At 40.0% G+C, this 19,091-nt stretch overlaps 1 protein-coding gene and 1 long non-coding RNA gene across 5 annotated transcripts in view; one reads left to right on the top strand and one right to left on the bottom strand.

The window, feature by feature from the left end:
- The window catches only part of LOC124556759 (homeobox protein extradenticle), a 359,145-nt gene extending 347,170 nt beyond the window's left edge, over positions 1-11,975 (bottom strand). For 2 of the 4 annotated variants that reach the window (XR_006968682.1, XM_047130761.1), the window contains exons 1-2: positions 11,606-11,969; positions 10,812-10,885 (exon numbers count right to left, since the gene is read on the bottom strand). Coding sequence is in view for 3 of the 4 variants with exons in the window: in XM_047130761.1 (XP_046986717.1) it covers positions 10,812-10,885; positions 11,606-11,805 (274 nt within the window). In the remaining variant the exon portion in view is untranslated. Of the gene's footprint in view, positions 1-10,811; positions 10,886-11,605 lie in introns of all 4 variants that reach the window. The other 2 variants (XM_047130759.1, XM_047130760.1) reach the window with 2 other exon arrangements.
- Positions 11,976-12,677: 702 nt separating this feature from the next.
- Positions 12,678-19,091, top strand: part of LOC124556760 — a 29,825-nt gene continuing 23,411 nt past the window's right edge. Inside the window, exon 1 of the long non-coding RNA XR_006968683.1 lies at positions 12,678-13,084. This is a non-coding gene — a long non-coding RNA (uncharacterized LOC124556760). The remainder of the gene's footprint in view (positions 13,085-19,091) is intronic.

Below are 19,091 nucleotides of genomic sequence, written 5' to 3' on the forward strand. Positions count from 1 at the left end.
CTCGGAATACTGAACTCCCTAACGATTTCCGAAATAGAATGTCTCATGCGGCTAGCTCCAACTACCATTCCACGTTCAAAGTCTTAATTTCCGTCGTGCGGTCATAATCACGTCGGAAATCCTTTCACATGAATCACCTGAGTCCAAATGACAGCTCCAACAACGCACTGCCCTTTTACATCTTTTGTAGGCAATACTATCGCCATCTGTATACGTGCATATCGCTATACCATTACTTGCATCACCTCAGTGTATGCCTCCGAACGAGCCCTAATTTCTCTTATCTTCGTGGGCCTTACACGAAATGTACGTTGGCGACAGTAGAATCTTTCTGCAGTAAGTTTCAAATGCCAGTTCTCTATATTTTGTCAATAGTGTTCCCCGTGAAGGACGTCGTCTTCACTCCAGGGATTCCCATCTGCGTTCAGGAAGCATCTCCGCAATACTCGCGTGTAGATCGACCCTACCGGTAACAAATCTAACAGCCCACCTCCGAATTACTTTAATGACTTCCTTTAATCCGACCTGCTGGGGATCCCAAACAGTCTAGGAGTATTCGAGAATGGGTCGCACTAGTGTTCTATACGCTCTCTCCCTTACAGGTGAACCACACTTCCCTCAAACTCTCCCAATAAACCGAAGTCGACCATTCGCCTCCCCTACTACGGCCCTTACGTCCTCTTTCCATTTACGTGTCTTAGTTACAGCAAAGATACGTGCTCACTGAGTACATACGGCTATGTTCTTCACTTTTTAACAACTATTGACACGTGACGATTAATTTATCACTTCAGTTTATTGAGTACCGCGGTCGCGCATATCACGTTGGCTAGTGGTGCAGCTGTATATAAATAAACTTTTACGAAAATTTCAAAATTTTGTAGCACAGGTTAAGTGCATGACAATACGAAAATGATTAGGAGTATGTAACTGCATATTAACTCAAGACATCTGGAATCCCTTGTACAAGGAAGCAATCAGAGCCAATAAATGTCATCCCATGAAATAAAGGAAGATTGGATACGATTCTGGGTATCTACCTCCACCCAATTAGCATGCGAGTCTAAAAATGGTTCAAATGGCTCTGAGCACTATGGGACTCAACATCTTAGGTCGTAAGTCCTCTAGAACTTAGAACTACTTAAACCTAACTAACCTAAGGACATCACACACACCCATGCCCGAGGCAGGATTCGAACCTGCGACCGTAGCAGTCCCGCGGTTCCGGACTGCAGCGCCAGAACCGCACGGCCACCGCGGCCGGCATGCGAGTCTACAAATCACTAACAGTAGTTGCTAGTGGACTGTTAATAATAAATTTCCGACCAAACACAACACTCACAAGTCAGACGAACGTACAAGCTAGGGGGAGTATAGGTACTGATATTTAAAAGAGGCTTGCAAGTTTCTCAGCACCTGTGACAATGGAACAACCGCTGTGGAAACGAGGGACAGAATCTCGGGTAATAAATCCACCTTTATGTACCGATAGCTGTTCAGATTCCCTCGGGAGGAAATGATATCGCATGTAGTATCAAGTTCCACCCCGATACATGACGCAACAATTCATGCTGCCAAGCTGCAGTCACAACGGAACAGCCTAACGCGTAGGCGACAACTTATGCTTCTGGACAGGAAGAAGCAGACCTAGTGCGAAAACTTTAGGGGAGGCCGGGGCGGAATGGACTACCGGGCTAGAATGGTCTCGATCGTCTAATTTCGTCTTGAGGCGCTAGGGTGCGCTCAGAATGAGAAGTGTTCAGCAAACCAATGTCTGTTACCGTTTAGTCAGGTTGCAAATGTTCTCGCGCGCGAGTTGCGTAATCTGTCTGTAAAGGTGAGTGAATTCGCTGTTCTATTATTACTTTCCGGACCATTTCCGACTAAGGTAAGTCTATCGATCTTCTTCTTCTTCTTCTTCTTCTTCTTCTTCTTAAGCAACGTTTAGTCCATCTAAATCAGCATTTTCTTAGCTACATTTGTATACAATGCAGTTGGAAATAATTATTTGCGGTGGTTACTGAATATTTTCTCAATAGACATGAGTTTTTGGACGGAATGGTCTACTGCTATAGTCTGTTCCTCCCCAGTCGCCTTTTATTCTTTATTTGACGAATTCTACGGAATGGTTCGCCGTTCTTGTTTGCAGATGGTACGTCACTGAGTACAGAAAACGGAGAGAGAAAATCAGTCCACAAAAAACGTGGAAAAAGCTGTTGAATCGGTAGTTAATAAAACAATGGCCCACGAAAAAAGCATCGAAACAATTTTTCGTTCCTTTGACTACTTTAAAACTATAAGCAAAAATGAAAAAGGGCAATCCTCTTTCAACAACTGACAAAACCTGCAATAAAGACGAGTGCGTTTTCAATAAGGAGGATAGGTCACCGAAACTAAAAAAGAAAACCTGAGTCCACACTGCACGGGGCGGAACGAACTTAAGACACTTCTTCAGTTTATTGATATAACAAACGAAATATTTTATGCTATCTTAATTTGCAAATTTTATTACAAAAATATTTAAACAAACGGTTCCTAATTTTTCTACAGTTTCTTTCGTCACTGAGACCTCCAAAATATGCTCTAAATGTTAGTCGGACAGTTCCGCCTCGATCTCCCCTACCTTTTAGCTACTGAGAACGACAGGGCAGGCATACAGACGCCTTTCCAGTGTCATATGGTTTGCTGTTTCCGAAAGAGCGTTACAAAAATGCTCAAGTGGGTATTGATACATGAAATATATTGCACATCACATCAGAGCTTTTAAAAATTTTACAACGTACGTTTTGAAAAACGTGATAAAGATACCGCCCTCTTACACTTAATGATTGTGACGGTAAAATTAGACAAGCTCTTGTTTTTATACAGCGGCTTACCGACAATAGCGCTTCCCTCATACCAGAAGAAAACTGAATATGAAGCGACAAATCATACTGCTACACTATGTAACCGCCCTCAGTTCATCGTACGATGCCTTGCGGAATGTTCACGTAGATGAAATACCGAGGAATACTTCGGAATACGACACTCTTTCACTAATTACAAGTTAACTTCATCAGCCAGGAGGCGCTTTAGCTCCGTTCTATAATTCTTAACATTGTGTCACATCAAACATGATTGTGTGAAACGACTGCTTTCTCTTACAAAATACCTCTAGAAAAAAAGGTTTAAAGTGTGACGCCCACTCTACATCGAGATCACTATGGACGGAGCACAAGCTAAGTCTTTTCCGTATGAAAAGTTTCCGGCATTTGCCAGAGGTGCGTTGAGGGAAGAAGGGAAAACTTAATTTTGAACAGCCCGACAGAGATTTGAACTCTGTTCCTCTGAAATGTAAATAATACAACAGTTCTATGGTCTGGAGATTCTCCGGAGGAGAAACTGTTTCAAACCTGTTTCCTCTGAAATAACGCATCAGTTTCGCTTTCGTGTTGCAGGGAAGTATTTTAACTCCAAAAGCACCTCGCTCAAATGTACACATAACATAATTCCTAGACAGCGCGAGCAGGATCGTGGATGGAGCTGGAGAAAGCATTATAAGTAGAATTCTTGGCCAAGTCTAAGTAAATATTTCATTCAGCGCAGTTTCCCGCTCTTAAATTGGATGCCTGAATAATTTTCACGTTCATTTGGCATCGCACGGTTCGCAAAATAAAAAAAAGGAAAGAGAGAGAGAAAGATTAGGTTTTATGATGTCGTCGATGTCAGAGAGGGGCATGAAAGTATATCGGCGTGACTTTATTGAAGGTGCTATTCCGATATTCGCCTTTAGTGATTTAGGGAAACCACCGAAATTCAGGATGACGGACGAAACAATGTCGAGTGCCTTAACAATTGCGCCACATTACCCGTTAATATGAATCTTCACGTTAGTAAAATGTGCTCTAGTGGTGTAAATACAATAGGACTGAAAGGAAGAGCAAGAAGGTCTGAGCAGAGACAACGAGAAACTTCACCAAGGCTGTGGCAGAATCGTTATACGCCTACCTAACAATTTGTGCAAATGATATGTATATGCAGCCTTCAAACTCAAGTTTTAGGAATGGGTAAAATTGGAACTTTTAGCTTTTGCCGTAACAATCTACACAGCCAAAGTCAAAACAGGCATGAGCAGAAAAACACGCAACGCAACTGCATTATCTTATCAGAGTAGGTCGCGCATAGATAACATGACATTAAGCATTGGGAGAGTGTTTCAGAGAAAGCTTTAAAACGTCCCTTTTCTTCGCTTCAGAGACAGCGGCAAAATGAAGATGTTCTATCGAATCCCAGTGGTTCTTTCATCTTCAAATAACTCACTTTCTTCTTCAAGCACTGCTAGTGATATCCTCCGTATGTTTAGTGGTACTGGGTCTTTAATAGAGTTTTCTGCGCCATGAAGGTCCTAACTTATTTTTAATAAACTGTTAACTTTCACGTACCGCTACTGAATTACAGCGAATCCTCAGTACCGAAGAGTATGCAGATTGTCACATTCGGAAGCTGTAGAACTTGCTTGTTCTGGACGACATACCCATGGTGGTAAGGCATTAACGTTTAACGACGTGGTTATCCCTATTCAGCGATTCCTTTGCTCATCTTCAAAACTAGACCTGTATTACGTCCCCAAAGATCACGCTGTTAATAAAATGTTAAAACATGACGCAGTTTTTTTGTCTCGATGAGATAATTTAAAATTATTTTTTCACCGCATATGAAAAAATTAGTTCTTCGGTTGTGAAACTTTGGACCGATGACGAAAACCGTGGAAAACGGAAACATGTGCACCTTAAGTGTGGATCCAAAGGGGAGGGTCATGGAGTCGTGCTCCCCCCACCCCCCTCCCAAAAAAAACACAGTACTAAGGGTGACTGTATTCTTACATATAAAAATTTTCAAATTTCTCAGTTAACTTCCGAAGCACATTCTAAGAGAAACAAGAAAAAACGAAAAAATAGACGCACCACGAAGGAATTATCTGAATCGGACGGAAATCCATAGATCTGATGCACATGTACAGATACATTATTACAACTTCAGAAAAATTGGATTATTTATTCAAAAGCAAGAGCTTCACAAATTGAGAAGTCAATAACGCGTTGGTCCATTTCTGGCCTTATGCAAGCAATTATTCGGCTTGATATTGATTAACACTCCTGTCGAATGTTCTCCTGGCGGATTCTGTCCAATTGACGCGTTAGATCGTCAAAATCCCTAGCTGGGTGGAGGGCCCTGCTCATAACGCTCAAAGCGTCTTCAATTGATGAGTGATTCGGCGTCCTTGCTGGCGAAGGTAGGGTTTGACAAGCACAAAGACAAACAGTAGAAACTCTCGCCGTGTGCGGGTGGGCATTATCTTGCTGAAATGTAAGCCCAGGATTGCTTGCCATGAAAGGCAACAAAACGGGGCGTAGAATAATGTCTACGTACCGCTGTGCTGTAAGGGTGCCATGGATGACAACCAGAGAGGTTATGAAAAGAAATGGAACCCCAGACCACCACTCCTGGTTGTCCGGCAATATGGCAGGCAACAAAAAAAATGGTCCAATGTGTGTGAAATCTTATGGGACTTAACTGCTAAGGTCATCAGTCCCTGAGCTTACACACTACTTAACCTAAATCATCCTAAGGACAAACACACACACCCATGCCCGAGGGAGGACTCGAACCTCCGCCGGGACCAGCCGGACGGGGCAGGTAACAGTCAGGTTGATATCCCACTGCTGCCCACGGCGTCTCCAGACACGTTTTCGCTGCTCAGCGGGACACAGTTAGAGGCAGGGCTCATCACTGAAGAAAATTATACTCCAGTCAATGAGGGTCCAGGCTGAAGACGTGTCTGGGGCGGTGGAATACCAACCTGACTGTCGCTCGCCATAAGGCCCGCCTACCAGGAGTAATGGTCTGGGGTGCCATTTCTTTTCATTCCAGGACCCCCTTTGGTTGTCATTCGCGGCACCCTATCAGCACAGAGGTACGTCGATGATTTACATCACGTTTTCTTGCCTTACACGGCAAGTCATCCTGGGCTTACATTTCAGCAAGATAATGCCCGCCCACGGTGCGAGTTTCTACTGCTTGTCTCCGTGCTTGTCAGACCCTACCTTGGCCAGTAAGGACGCCGAATCTCTGCCCAATTGAGACCCTTGGAGCATTACGGGCAGGGCCTTCCAACTAGCTCGAGATTTTGACGGTCTAACGCTTCAGCTGGACAGAATTCGGCGCTATATCCGTCAGGGGGACATCCAACAACTTCATCAATCAATGCCAGGCTGAATAATTGCTTGCGGAAGAGTCATTGAGGGAAGCAACACGTTACTGACTTCCTCTATTTGTGAAGCTCTTGCTCTCAAATCACCATTTTTTTCTGAAATTATAATCAAATGGTTCAAATGGCTCTCAGCACTACGGGACTTAACAGCTGAGATGATCAGTTCCCTAGCACGTAGAACTACTTAAACCTAACTAACCTAAGGACATCACACACATCCATGCCCGAGGCAGGATTCGAACCTGCGACCGTTGTGGTCGCGCGATTCCAGACTGAAGCGCGTAGAACCGCTCGGCCACTCCAGCCGGCTGAAATTGTAATCACTTGTATTTCTGTACATGTGCATCAGATCTACGGATTTCCGTCCCATTCGGATAATTCCTTCGTGGTGCGTCGTTTTCTGTCTTAGAGTGTCTAAGGTAGCACGAAAATCGCGAGAGAATTTTAGGAATTTACAAGCTTTGTTTGACACATTCTGGTCAAACATTCTACAAACAAAAAATCAGACACACAGTCCGTGAGTCCACACGTAGAACCAGAAAAGCATATGACGTTGAATGAGGCAATACGGAAAGAGAAAGACCGTCCTTTAAAATAAAAATAAAAAAAAACGAAATCTTTCGCGAACATAGGCGAAAAGAAACAGCACTCCCCTCCCCTCTTTTAATTTACACGCTGGAATTGTCTTTGTTTGCGCAACTGTGTTCACAATGCTTAGTACTGGTAATGGTATGTACATACATATAATGTATGTCGTGTAAATTACGACGTTGTCGAATCGAAGTTAGGGAGTTGCTTGCAGCTACATTCCTTAAATTAATTACATAACACACGTACTTTTCAAATTTTTGGAAAAATGGTTTTAAAATTTTGTATTTCTCTTAACTACGACTTGGAAGTTATTCTAAAGCGATGTACTAAGCACTGATCTAAATAAATTTTTATTATAATATTGAAACATTTTACATAGTCATTGTTTTCGTGAAAGCACCTGCGACATGTTAAACGTGTTTAAGACTGGGGGGGGGGGAGAGGGTAAGCTCTTCCCCTCGCCCCTTATTCCACAACAAGTGAACCCTGGATCCGCATGCAGACCACAACTTGACAGAAAATTACAGTTTAGTAAGAGTCTAATACTACGTAGCTAGATTCAGGAAGCAGTGTGTAGAATATTGGACTAATAACCCAAAACGGAAACATCTCAAGTTAATGACGAAACCATGTTTTATGAGAAGTTCTGCCATCTTGGGCTTTAACAGGACGCAGATTAAACTCATAGCAGTTATAATGACTGGCCATGGGAACTTCATGAAACACACACACACACACACACACACGATGGTTATGGAGAAAGGAGCTAAGTGCAGACTGTGCAGTGTGAGGGGATGAAATCACACCACATTTAATCTTCCGCCGCGAAGCACTGTATGCCAAACGACAAAAAATTCTTTGGTTACCAATTCCCGAAAAGACTGTGTGTAACAAAGATCCCGTAAACGCTCTACTACTACTCTCGTATGGAACTGGCTTGCTTTGCTAGAATGACAGGGAAAGAAACCGCACAATAAACTTAGTTTCAGCGCGGGCAACAGGGGTCTAAGACTACTGTTGTTTTGTCTCCCTGACAAAATAAAATCAAGAGTCTAATACTGTATCTACTTGAAACACATCTGGCAGACAGCATGCACTTGTTACAGATGACACTAAAACGTAACACGGTTTTGCATTTTTCATCTTATGAAAAACAGCTGCCGATAACCAAAGGGTCGTGGCATAGTCCTGAGCAACGATTTTGTTAAGTCAGTCCGTGTACGTAATGCACGGAGGCACGTCATTCTATAAGAAACTTGTACGCCCATAGAAATGGTTATTCTCTGTAGGAAGAGAAGTAAATGGAGGAAATAAACAATGCAGTACGCTGCTGACAAAGCCCCGCATGTAGTTCATCAAACGAGCAGCCTAACCAAGTTTACGTTATGCAAAGGTACCTACAGCAGTCGAAGAAATGGAATACGTATGGAAGAACATACTCAGCCTATCAAGGGACACCTGATAAGTGGAAGAAATTAGACTGGAAACTTCAGACAGCGCAATGTTTGCTCGCTGCTAGCAAATGCGGCGTCATATACATGTTCTAATCTAATGCCAGCTACAGCGCCAAATATCTTGAGACAATGAGTTCAGAAAGAGTGAGTAAGGACACTAGTTACTGCTGTTACCTTTCTTTTTCCGTTGAGTATAGCAGCTGCGTGCCACACTCGCCGGTTTACCTTTCAAAATCGTTTCATTTTCCATACTATTTTATCTCGCTACTAAAAACCGTCATACCAAAGCATACTTTTATGACGTATTCGAGCACTGAACTCCGAGCTGTAATAAAGAAATATTTGCAAATACAGCTCGTCTCTGAATTCAGTACATCTGTCACCGCTTAGAACTTTAAGGTCAGATATGATTTATTAACTCATTTCTTTACTCGACGTAATTAACTACCTGTTTAAGAAATTGGCGAAGGAATTAAGGATTCCATTTAGAAGGAAAAAAATACTCGTGAAATGAAAATTATTATGGAGGGATTTTACAATCTAAATAAAATTTACTTTATACCCTACATTTGGTCAGTTTACGTTAAAATTTAGTAAATGTCATCAATAAGTTTCCGAATTTGGTGAAGAACCTCGTGCTTTGGAACGAATTCTGCATACCCACGTATCGATCAATTACACATTGGGCATTAGCGAACAAAGAACGACTAAAAAGTTTAACTTTTGCTTGACAAATCTTAGTCTGCACACCTGGGAAAGTTCGCTACTTCCTGATCGTGTATACTCCAGGATTTGTAGTAAATGCACTCAAAACTACTTCTAACTTGGAGAGTCATGTCTCTAATTCAAACCCCTGATATTCTGCGCAAAAAAGGAGTGAGAAAGAGTGAGAGAGAGAGAGAGAGAGAGAGAGAGAGAGAGAGAGACAAAGAGATGGTGCAGTGATTGATAACGCTGTTTGGGTTCAGTGCTATATTCTCCAAGGTTTAGTACTACTACAGTAGTAGGCGCTACAGTCTGGAGCCGAACGACCGCTCCGGTCGCAGGTTCGAATCCTGCCTCGGGCATGGATGTGTGTGATGTCCTTAGGTTAGTTAGGTTTAAATAGTTCTAAGTTCTAGGTGACTGATGACCTCAGAAGTTAAGTCCCATAGTGCTCAGAGCCATTTGAACCATTTAGTACAGTAGTACAAGGAAACAATACAAGCGAACACACAAAAACCATGACACCAGGCGCCCGAAAAGTGCCCTTTTTTCACGATATTTTCCATCTCGCTGACAGCAGAGAACTTTAACAATTGACAATCATCTTACAAATACACCATTTGCATATCTTTTCTTAAAATCTTAATATGTGAAAGCTCTCCCATTTTCTGTCTGTGATGGCAGGTTTCGTTTCACTACTGACTAACCTACATCTAGTAGCTGAAAACACACCATTAGAAACAGGGTTTTCTATGACTGTATGCCTACATGAACAGCTGCTCAAATGTACCACATTGCTATAGTTTATCCAACACAACCAGGATCCAACAAAACCCAAAATAACCTTGCTTCGATTTTTGATGGACGGGCTGATGAACTGAATGACTTCTTGAGCAGTGTCACCAGAATTCTTTCATCCACAGCACCAAAACTCTGCACGCGGTCCAAGTGTAATTATTACAGTGTATAATTTCTTTAGATCGATAACAATTTATCATAAGGCTTTATAAAGCAGGTACAGTACCATACTGAAAAGTACTCACTCTACATTTAATAAATGGTGCTTCCTTATCAGAACGAAACCTGTCCCTTGTTTACGTCAAGTAGTCTATGTTTGCTTGCAGGATGACTCGTATTGCTAATCAGATCAATAAAACGTTCAACAAAGTTTCTAACACCACTTGAAAGCATAAAAAATTCAAATATCTGCAGTGGTTAAGACACTGTTCTTTTATTAGGGATTCACTCACTCTCCCGCGAGTGCGTATCTGTATGGCCCTAATATTGTTTTTTTTTCACTTTCCCTAAACGTATTCAAGCAAAAGTGAAATAATAATAATAATAATAATAATGTCTAGCACAAACTGTACTGTATATTACATTTTCAATAATGTATTTGTAACCAGGATATTACACTGATAATTTACAATAAGCAAATGTGTGGATCTAGATGGGCAGCGAACTTCTGCCACAGTAGAACTTAATTTTCTGTCAGTAACCTCGGCATGTAAACATTGCACTTAGGCCTACATCTCTTCCTTAAAGCTTTAAACTATTACTAGGTCCGGCTACATTAGAGGGGGCAGATACCACAGTTTTTAGTATTTCTCCTAATTGTTTAGCAAACTAGTTCCAGTGATGTTTCTTTGGGGTGTGAAATTTCTGAACTGTCGAGCGCACTGACTCCGTATCATTCTCGTCTCATTGGCGCTGGCGTCGTGGGGCACGCCGTTGCCCGGCAACGCAGCCGCTTCGTTTACATCATTCAAGAGACAGATTTTATAGAAGCTTATTTGAGGAGTGCAACTTACCTGTTTTTTCCTTTATTTCGCACAAAACACTGAAGAGAGCTGGCTTCATACGGTGACAGTTAAGTGTGTGTTTCCTGCAAAGAACAAAAGCCATAACCACAAAATTCAGAGATGTGCATAAATTACAAAATTAACAACAAAAGAACTGTTTAACAATACGTCCAATGCGATTTCCATGAAATGTTCTGTAGCAGCGACCAGGTATGCGTAAATTTCCCACAATAAAGGAAAATCACAGCTTTGTGATGATTCTTAAATGCAATCTACCATCAAATGTGCGGAATAAGCTCTTAGTGAAAGTGCTTCGCGATAGGGCTATGTGATTGGGTACAAGTTGTTGAACTAATCCATTCACGAAAAGTTTGGAGACGCTGCTATAAACATAGCAAAGTGTGATATTTGTATGTAGCATCCCTGTCTATTCCGTTCTGTTGGAATTGAAAACAGTATATACTGTAACTGCCGGTACGGCATGTTTAGTACGAAAGCAGCAAAGAATTAACGCGTAACTACAAGACCAAAATTGTGAAAAATTCATGGTAATATAACGCATAATGGAGGTGCTGAGTTTTTAACAAACTTATCTGAAGGTGACAATCCTGCCAAGCCACCGAAGTTTGTAATAAGTAAGCTAGTGAAAATATTAGTCTCTGATTAAATTGAGATTTGGGATATGAATGTCTTAGACGGTATGTGAGACCGACTCAGTAATCATACATCGTTTAGAGATTCTATAAACAGAACAATGCGCCACATTTTAGCAATTTTTGAAAGTAAAGTGTAAGTTTCAGTACCTGGCCTGCGCTTCGTCCAACGACTGGTCCGTGATATTCATTATCTGCTGCAAAATTTCGCCAATATCTTGTTTCCTAGTTTCTTGGTCTGGCGTTGTTGGTCCACCGTGATTTGGATCCACAGGTTGCATGCCATAAGGCTGGGGCATCATTCCGACTTGAGAAGTCACAGGGTGCATCATTCTGCTCTGATCGTCCATAATATTTTGACAGTACACTCCTGACCGCGACCCTCTTCTGTTCGAACTCTCCTTATTTTCAGGCCGCCGCCGCTACGGAAAAATAGCGAGCGACACACAATAGCAACGATACCTCTCCTCGCGAAGTCTAACAAGAACTGAGGTTCTAGCACCTCAGCCAAGCTCCAGCGTTGCTACGCTACAGCACGACCCCGCCACTCTCCCCTCTTCGTGCTATCCCCACCGCCCAGCTGTACCGCGCATCCGTTCGATTACATCGCGCTTCCCTCACGTTGACTCCGTAAGATGAAAATGCAGCAAGCGGGTCAGGACGTTTTTGCTCATAATCGTTTTCCTCTCCCTCTATACATTTGTGTTGGTGCTAAGGCGGACACTTATTAATCTATTCCCCGCTTACAGTTTTAATGCTATACAAGTTTTACAGCAAATTTCACCGCAATATGAACCATTGAAAGCGACCAATGAAGAAAAGAGTTTAATTCCTCTAAAAAAAAAAAAAAAAAAAGAAGTGAAACGAAGGAAAAAGAAAACTGCCAATCGTAGCGAATACGGGAGGTGTGTCCACGAGCCATTCACATTGGCTATCATGGTATCTAGAACTGCCGATTGGTCACAGCGAAACTACAGCGTCACTTGTGGCTCTCAGTTCACAAAGAAAGAATGTTAATAAAGTCTTGTTCTTATGAATAGTTAAAGTAATATTTAGTAATGAAATTGTGCCTTTACTTCAATTTATCCGCTGTTTTGTGGCGCAGCCTACACATGTATTTATGAGATTTTATAGCTGAGAAAGACTGCGTTGTGTTGGCCTACGTTTAATGAACATAGGCAACACATGAAGACAAGGGCTGACCTAACCTGGATTACACGTTTCGTGTTGTGCGTGTTGGTCAATGAGAGTAGTAGGAGGAATTAGGCAATAATAAATCTGTGAAATCATCGTCGTGGTAGTTTACCTAGTGCCCGCCTACTTGCGCGGCTGATTCAAATTTGTAATGAACAAGTTATTCTCACGACAATTTAGGGAATCATTTACAGAAGCTTTGAATTATTTCTGTACGAGAAAAAGATCATATATACTTTTATATTAATATCTCGTGCAACAAGCGATTATTTGGACTAAAGAGCAGTTTTTCATAACCAGTGCAAAATGGAACACCGTAAGAAATTTATAAGTACAAGTAAACAAGATAGAATGGCAAGGCGTTCATGATAACTGAACGGGAACCAATACATGAAAAGCAGCCAGCGTAAAACGCTTTCTCCTGAGTTATTTTATGTGAGTAGAGATGGAAGAAGTGATGAGAGGCTGGGGTTTTGGGGGCTGGTATGATGTCTTGAAACTGCGCACAGATTTACATAGTGAATCCTTGCCTCTAAAAGAAACCCACTTTCTGGCACATATATCTAGTGGAAAAAAATCATTCCTGATGTTACGGGTACTCACCAGCTATTAATCATTTATTTGTCATTCGACCATTTGCTTGGGGAATCCACAAAGAACACAAGTCAGGGTGCACAGAAGGGTTTTGGACCCTGCTCGTCCCGAAAACAAGTCAGTGTATTAACATCAGCTTAGACACCTCACTTGGTATATGATTTGAAAAGAAAACCACATGTGCCTAGTCTACAAGTAGCTTACATCATGCACAAAAAATATAAACCATGATGTTACATTACAGGTCTGTAAAATGGTAAACACATGAACGCATTAAATTACACTTCTGAAAAATATGAACATACTAACACACACCAACACTTATCCTTCAGAACTGTTCTTCACTGAGGGTTAAACAGGAAATCAACAGCAGAAACATTCTTGTGAAACAACACGCCCAGCGGAGATGGTACATTTGTTAACAGATTAAAAAGTGATCAACAGTAAATGAAGACCTAGTATTTCTGTAAGCAAACATATTCATTTACACATTACAAACACTTATTAACAAGAATTGGTTTTAACTCTGCTTTAAAAGTTGTTTCCTTCTGCAACCTCCTTACATACGTTGGCATTGTATTATAAAGTACTTGCACTCACTGTTCCGCCAGGTGGTATGATAGAGACACATGTCATGTCGTATCACTTTTGGCCCACTTTCAGCCAGTGTAGTCGCTTCAGATACTTTTTGCAGAATGCTGTGCCTGCTTGCCATACTTGCGGCAGGTGGTTGGCATAATGTTTATGAGAACTGTTTTAGGATTTGTTCTTAACATTACATACAAAAACCAGATCAGTTGTGTTATATTTTGACCACAGCTTTTCAACCTGAAGTACTGGGAGCAAAACCAGATGTAACACAATAAATGTGTAATAATACAGCAAGCTGCTTTTTAGCAACAAGGGAAGAACCCACATATGAATGTTTCGGAGCCATCTGTCAGTTATTGTCCAAGTAACTCAAGTACTTCCAATGATTATTTTGTTGATTTAGATGATGTTCCATTTGTGCAAAAGCTTGGTGTGGTTATATGAAGTAAGAAAGATAGTAGCAGTAAAATGAAGAAGCAATGATCTTAATGTCATTAAAATTGACAGAGATATTCAGTATCATTTTATCACCTGATGAAGAAATAATGCCCATGCTACATTGTCAAATAAAGACTGTCAACTAAGGATTTATTACTAATTTAATGTTCTTTACCTCTAGATATTACCAGTAGGCCTAAATGGACCAATCTTAATATCCCATGCAGTATTTTTAGAAAAGAAATTAATATACAGTGTGTTATTGGTTCTACTAAAAGCCAAAACTATCATATATTTATAAACGGCCTCATCACTAGGAAAGGGTCATTCTTGTCATCCACAAGCCCATAAGAAGACATTTATTCATTATACTATGTAGTAAGCGAGTAAAGTGAAGTAAATCAATCAAGAGTTTTTCAAGATTTTTGCTACCAATGTTTCCCCTTTATATTCTATGTATTTATTTATATACTATATATATAGCCTAAGTACACCCCAATGTTTATTAAAGTATCATGTAAAAATTTGAAATAAATCAACCAAGAACTTTTTGTGATTTTTGTTAAGAATATTGAACAATGACTGGTCTTTATATAGTAGTATAGATGATACCACTGTAGCTCATACATCTTTGGATCCAATATGTTCTTGCTAATTCAATATGGATTGCCGTGAAGTTGTCTGTCTCATAACTATGGTCACTGCTATTTGTTTGCAGTTCTAAGTTTACTCATGTCATTAACACACATTTGTATATTTATTTGATAGATTTATTTCATCCAAGGATAATCTTACAATGATATAAAGGCTATCACACAAATACAATAAACATCAATATCTCAAAATATAGATATACTTAGAATACTTAAATATGATCTATAAGGATAGGACAGATGGTCGGCCGTTGCCTTCATGAAGTGATGCTCTTGGCACTTGGATGAAGTGATCTAGGAAAACCCAAATCAGAATGGTCATACAGAGCAAAACCCATGCTCTCGAATATGAGGCCAGTACTTAAACAGCTGCACCATATCATTTGGGTCACTATTACACAATGTTCTTTGACTTACACATAAATATCTTCTGATAACTAATAATATAAAAACACAGTTTTGCTCTTCCTTACCACATTAAAGACACTGGTTAATGACTTCTGGGTCATAAAGGTGTTTCTACGCCCACTGCGATAACTCCAGCAAGTTCGGACAGCCAATATCTGGACCACCAACATTTCAGTATGCTTTGTGATTTCTTCCTGTCATACTCTCTGTCCACCTGGGGGGTGGGGACTGCAAAAACAGTAATCAGTGATCTCATATTGATATGCAACATGATGTTATAGTTAGTCTCTTTCATTATTATTCACTACTCTGAGTCCTCCAAGTGATCTTTAGTTGTGCAGTATGCATTAGTTAAGGACAATGTTTTACCTGCCTTTTTGGACAGATATATTCGAGTAATGCCTTTCATTTTGTTGGGCAATTTATTACACAATTTTATTCCCCTATACAAAATACTGATTTGAGCTTTTTGTTTATTTTTCCTTGGTAAATGCCATTCAATACTGGCTCTTTTTCTGTAATTACATTTAGAACTATTAGTGGAACATGTAGTATATTATCCTTGCTATGCACCACAGATTGGTAAATGTAATCAGTTGGTGCACTAAGTATGCCCAGTTTTTCTAAATAGCTCTTTACAATGAGCCTGGCCACTATTTGTAGTATTATTCTTATTGGCCTTTTCTGCAGTATAAGGAGGGTAATGTAAGCATACTCAACTTTTTAAACAACAGCTTTCATTGTGCCCTTGTGGAGCTGTGTGTCAAGATTCGAATACCCCTTTTCAGTTATGTAAAAATTTCTTTTAATTGCCTATTACGTTTATTGTAAAAGAACTATTACATAAGCTACAGGGAACTGGAAGTAACCAAAGTAAGCCACCTTCTGAGGAGCATACTTCAAAAATGATTCTCAGTGCAAAACATGCACAGAACTCAGTCTCTGGGAGAGTTTTGTTTCATGGTCTTTCCAGTTTAAATCTTGATCACCATCCATTCCTAAAAGTTTTGTACATTGTACTCTTTCTAATTTATTTCTGTCCAGTACCAGTTGGAGACCATGGTTTTGATTCATTTTTCCAAACTGAATGTAATTCATTTTCTTCACATTAAGGATCAGCTCATTGGCATTGAACCATGAATGCATGGACTTAAGGACTTGTTGTAGCCAGAGATTTCTTAACATGGTGCAGTATTACCCTAGTGTCATTTGCAAACAACATGATCTTAGCTACAGTTTCTGAGGACTATATGTCATTTACATAAATAAGGAGCATAAGGGTACCTAACACACTTCCCTGTGGTACACCTATTTTGACTTTCTTTGCATCAGATACTAATCTGATTTTATGTTTAGAGTGAGCTGATGTGAGCTAGGCAACCTGTGATCTGTTTTGCAAATTTGGTTGAAACCACTTGTTTTCTATCCCTTTGATCCCCATTACTTGCAGCTTATATAAAAGAATTTCATGACCAATGGTATCAAAAGCTTTAGAAAGATCTAAATGAACTTCTATGATACTACTGTTATTTTATAGGTTTCTAATTATTTCACCTGTGTAATTCATTATTGCTGTTTCTGTATTTCTACCTGTTTGAAAGCCATGTTTGTTATTATTCAGTAGCCTATTGTCGGTCAAATAATTGGTGATCTTTCCAGTACTTTATAGAATGCTGATAATAGTGATCTGGGTCAACAGCTTTCAACTTTATGCCCATTACCACTCTTTACTGAAAGTATCACTTACAAAATTTTTAGTCATTACCATATTACCAGTTCTTTGTCATTCACCAGCCATGGCTGGACAGACAGTGTCAATTTTGCAGTAGTATTACCACATTAAAATTAATAAAAAAATTGTATTTCAACCTATGATACTAAAGTGGATACTATAAAACATGTATTTAAGAACTAGATTACAATATACATTACAGTAACAAGTCAATCATTTAGTAAAATAGCAAACTTGTTGTTTTCATTGGCACTGTGTAGCAGTTCTGGTAGACACTGTTCTAACAACAGACAAGTATTCTTCTATACTGTACAAAGATTGTTCATTTAGTACACACAAAATTTTAGCTCTAAATTATATGACTGAAAATCCTTAGGTAGAGCATTAAATAATTTTAGAGCCACCATTGGGAAGCTGTTCTGTGTGTTAGTTAATTGACATCTTGGCCTGTCTATACTGTCCTTATAGCAAGTGTTGTATTGATGAACATCACTTCTCATTCTGTAAGCCTCATGATTTGTCTTTGTGTGAACAAGGCAATTGAAAATGTATTGGCTGAAAACAGTCAGAACATCTAATCTGGAAAAAATTGGTTTGCAGTCTTTTTGCTTGAGGTAATGATCCTCATTGCTTACTTTTGTAATAAAAGCACATCCTTGCAGCCTGCAGAATGGCCCCACAGCAACAGCCGGTAGCTGATGTGACTGTGGAACATAGCATAGTATACTGTTAATAGGTACTGGTGTAGTATAACACTCTTCAGCTTCCTCAAGAGGTATAGGACTCATGAGAGTTTGAAACATACGTCTTTAGTGTGTTGTTGCCAGGTTAACTTGGTATCAACGAAAAAGCACAGAAGTTTAACAGCTGCTGTGTCACCCAGTTCTCCAGTATTACTTAGGCTGCATATCATCCTCTGTGTTTTCTGGTCATTAATTTTCATCTTGTTCATGATGAACCAAGCCTTGGCCTCACTTCTGCTTGTTGAACAGCTTGAAGTACGTTCTCCCAGTCTGAGAACAAAGTTGAGTCTTCTGCAAACTGCAAGGTGTCCCCATTGGAGCCTATGTCATTAAAAAATTAAGAACAACAAGGGCCCTTTTACGGATCTCTGTGGCACACTATGTTTTAGCTTCATTTCACCTGATTCTGCTCCTTGCACTGATACAATCTGTCATCTGTTATTTATGTAGGATTCAAGAGTTTGTAGAATAGCTCCCCCAATACCATATGATTTTAGCTTGCTGAGCAGGACCTTATGTGAGATACAATCAAATGCCTTACTAAGGTCACAGAGCACCAGTGCTATAGACTCCTTGTCTTCAAAAACCTGGGTTATATTTGTAACTAAGTCAAATACTGTTGTTGTAGTTGACTTGCCCTTCCAAAAGCTGTGCTGTGTATAATAAAAGAGGTTATTTCCTTCACAATAACTTAATACTGTAGCTGATCTGTCATTGTGGACTCCATCACCTTAACTAGCACTGGTATTATAGATATAGGCCTGTAGCTTGACACTTCATGTGGATTACCTTTTTTGTAAACTGGTACTGTGCATGCTACTTTAAGGAAGTCTGGAAATTCACCAGCATGGAGGCATTTATTTATTACTACTGACAGTGGTTGAGCAATTTTGCAGACTATAGTTTTTAATATAGTACAGGACATGCCATAAATCTCAGGGCTCCCTCAGTGTTTGTAGTCTTTTAGTATTTTTATTATGTATTTTGGATACACTCACTTCCACATTACTGTGCTGCATTTATTTCCAAATTTCACGGCAGCTGCAGGATCTGTTCCAATGACAGGAATTTCACTTACTGTGCTTTCTGCTATGTTTATAAAATATTCATTAAATTCATCTGGGGTGCAAGAAGTAGAGCAAGAGGTGGGCTTTGCCTATGTTGATTAATCAAATCCCATGTGCCTTTCAAGGATTGTGAGCTTCTTCAATAAATCTGGCATTGCTTTCCATCTTTGCTTTCTCTACTTCTTTTCAGTACATCCTTTTGGCCTATAGATAATT

The sequence above is a fragment of the Schistocerca americana genome, chromosome X (assembly GCF_021461395.2).
Source record: "Schistocerca americana isolate TAMUIC-IGC-003095 chromosome X, iqSchAmer2.1, whole genome shotgun sequence".
In the NCBI taxonomy this organism is placed as follows: Eukaryota; Metazoa; Arthropoda; class Insecta; order Orthoptera; family Acrididae; genus Schistocerca; species Schistocerca americana.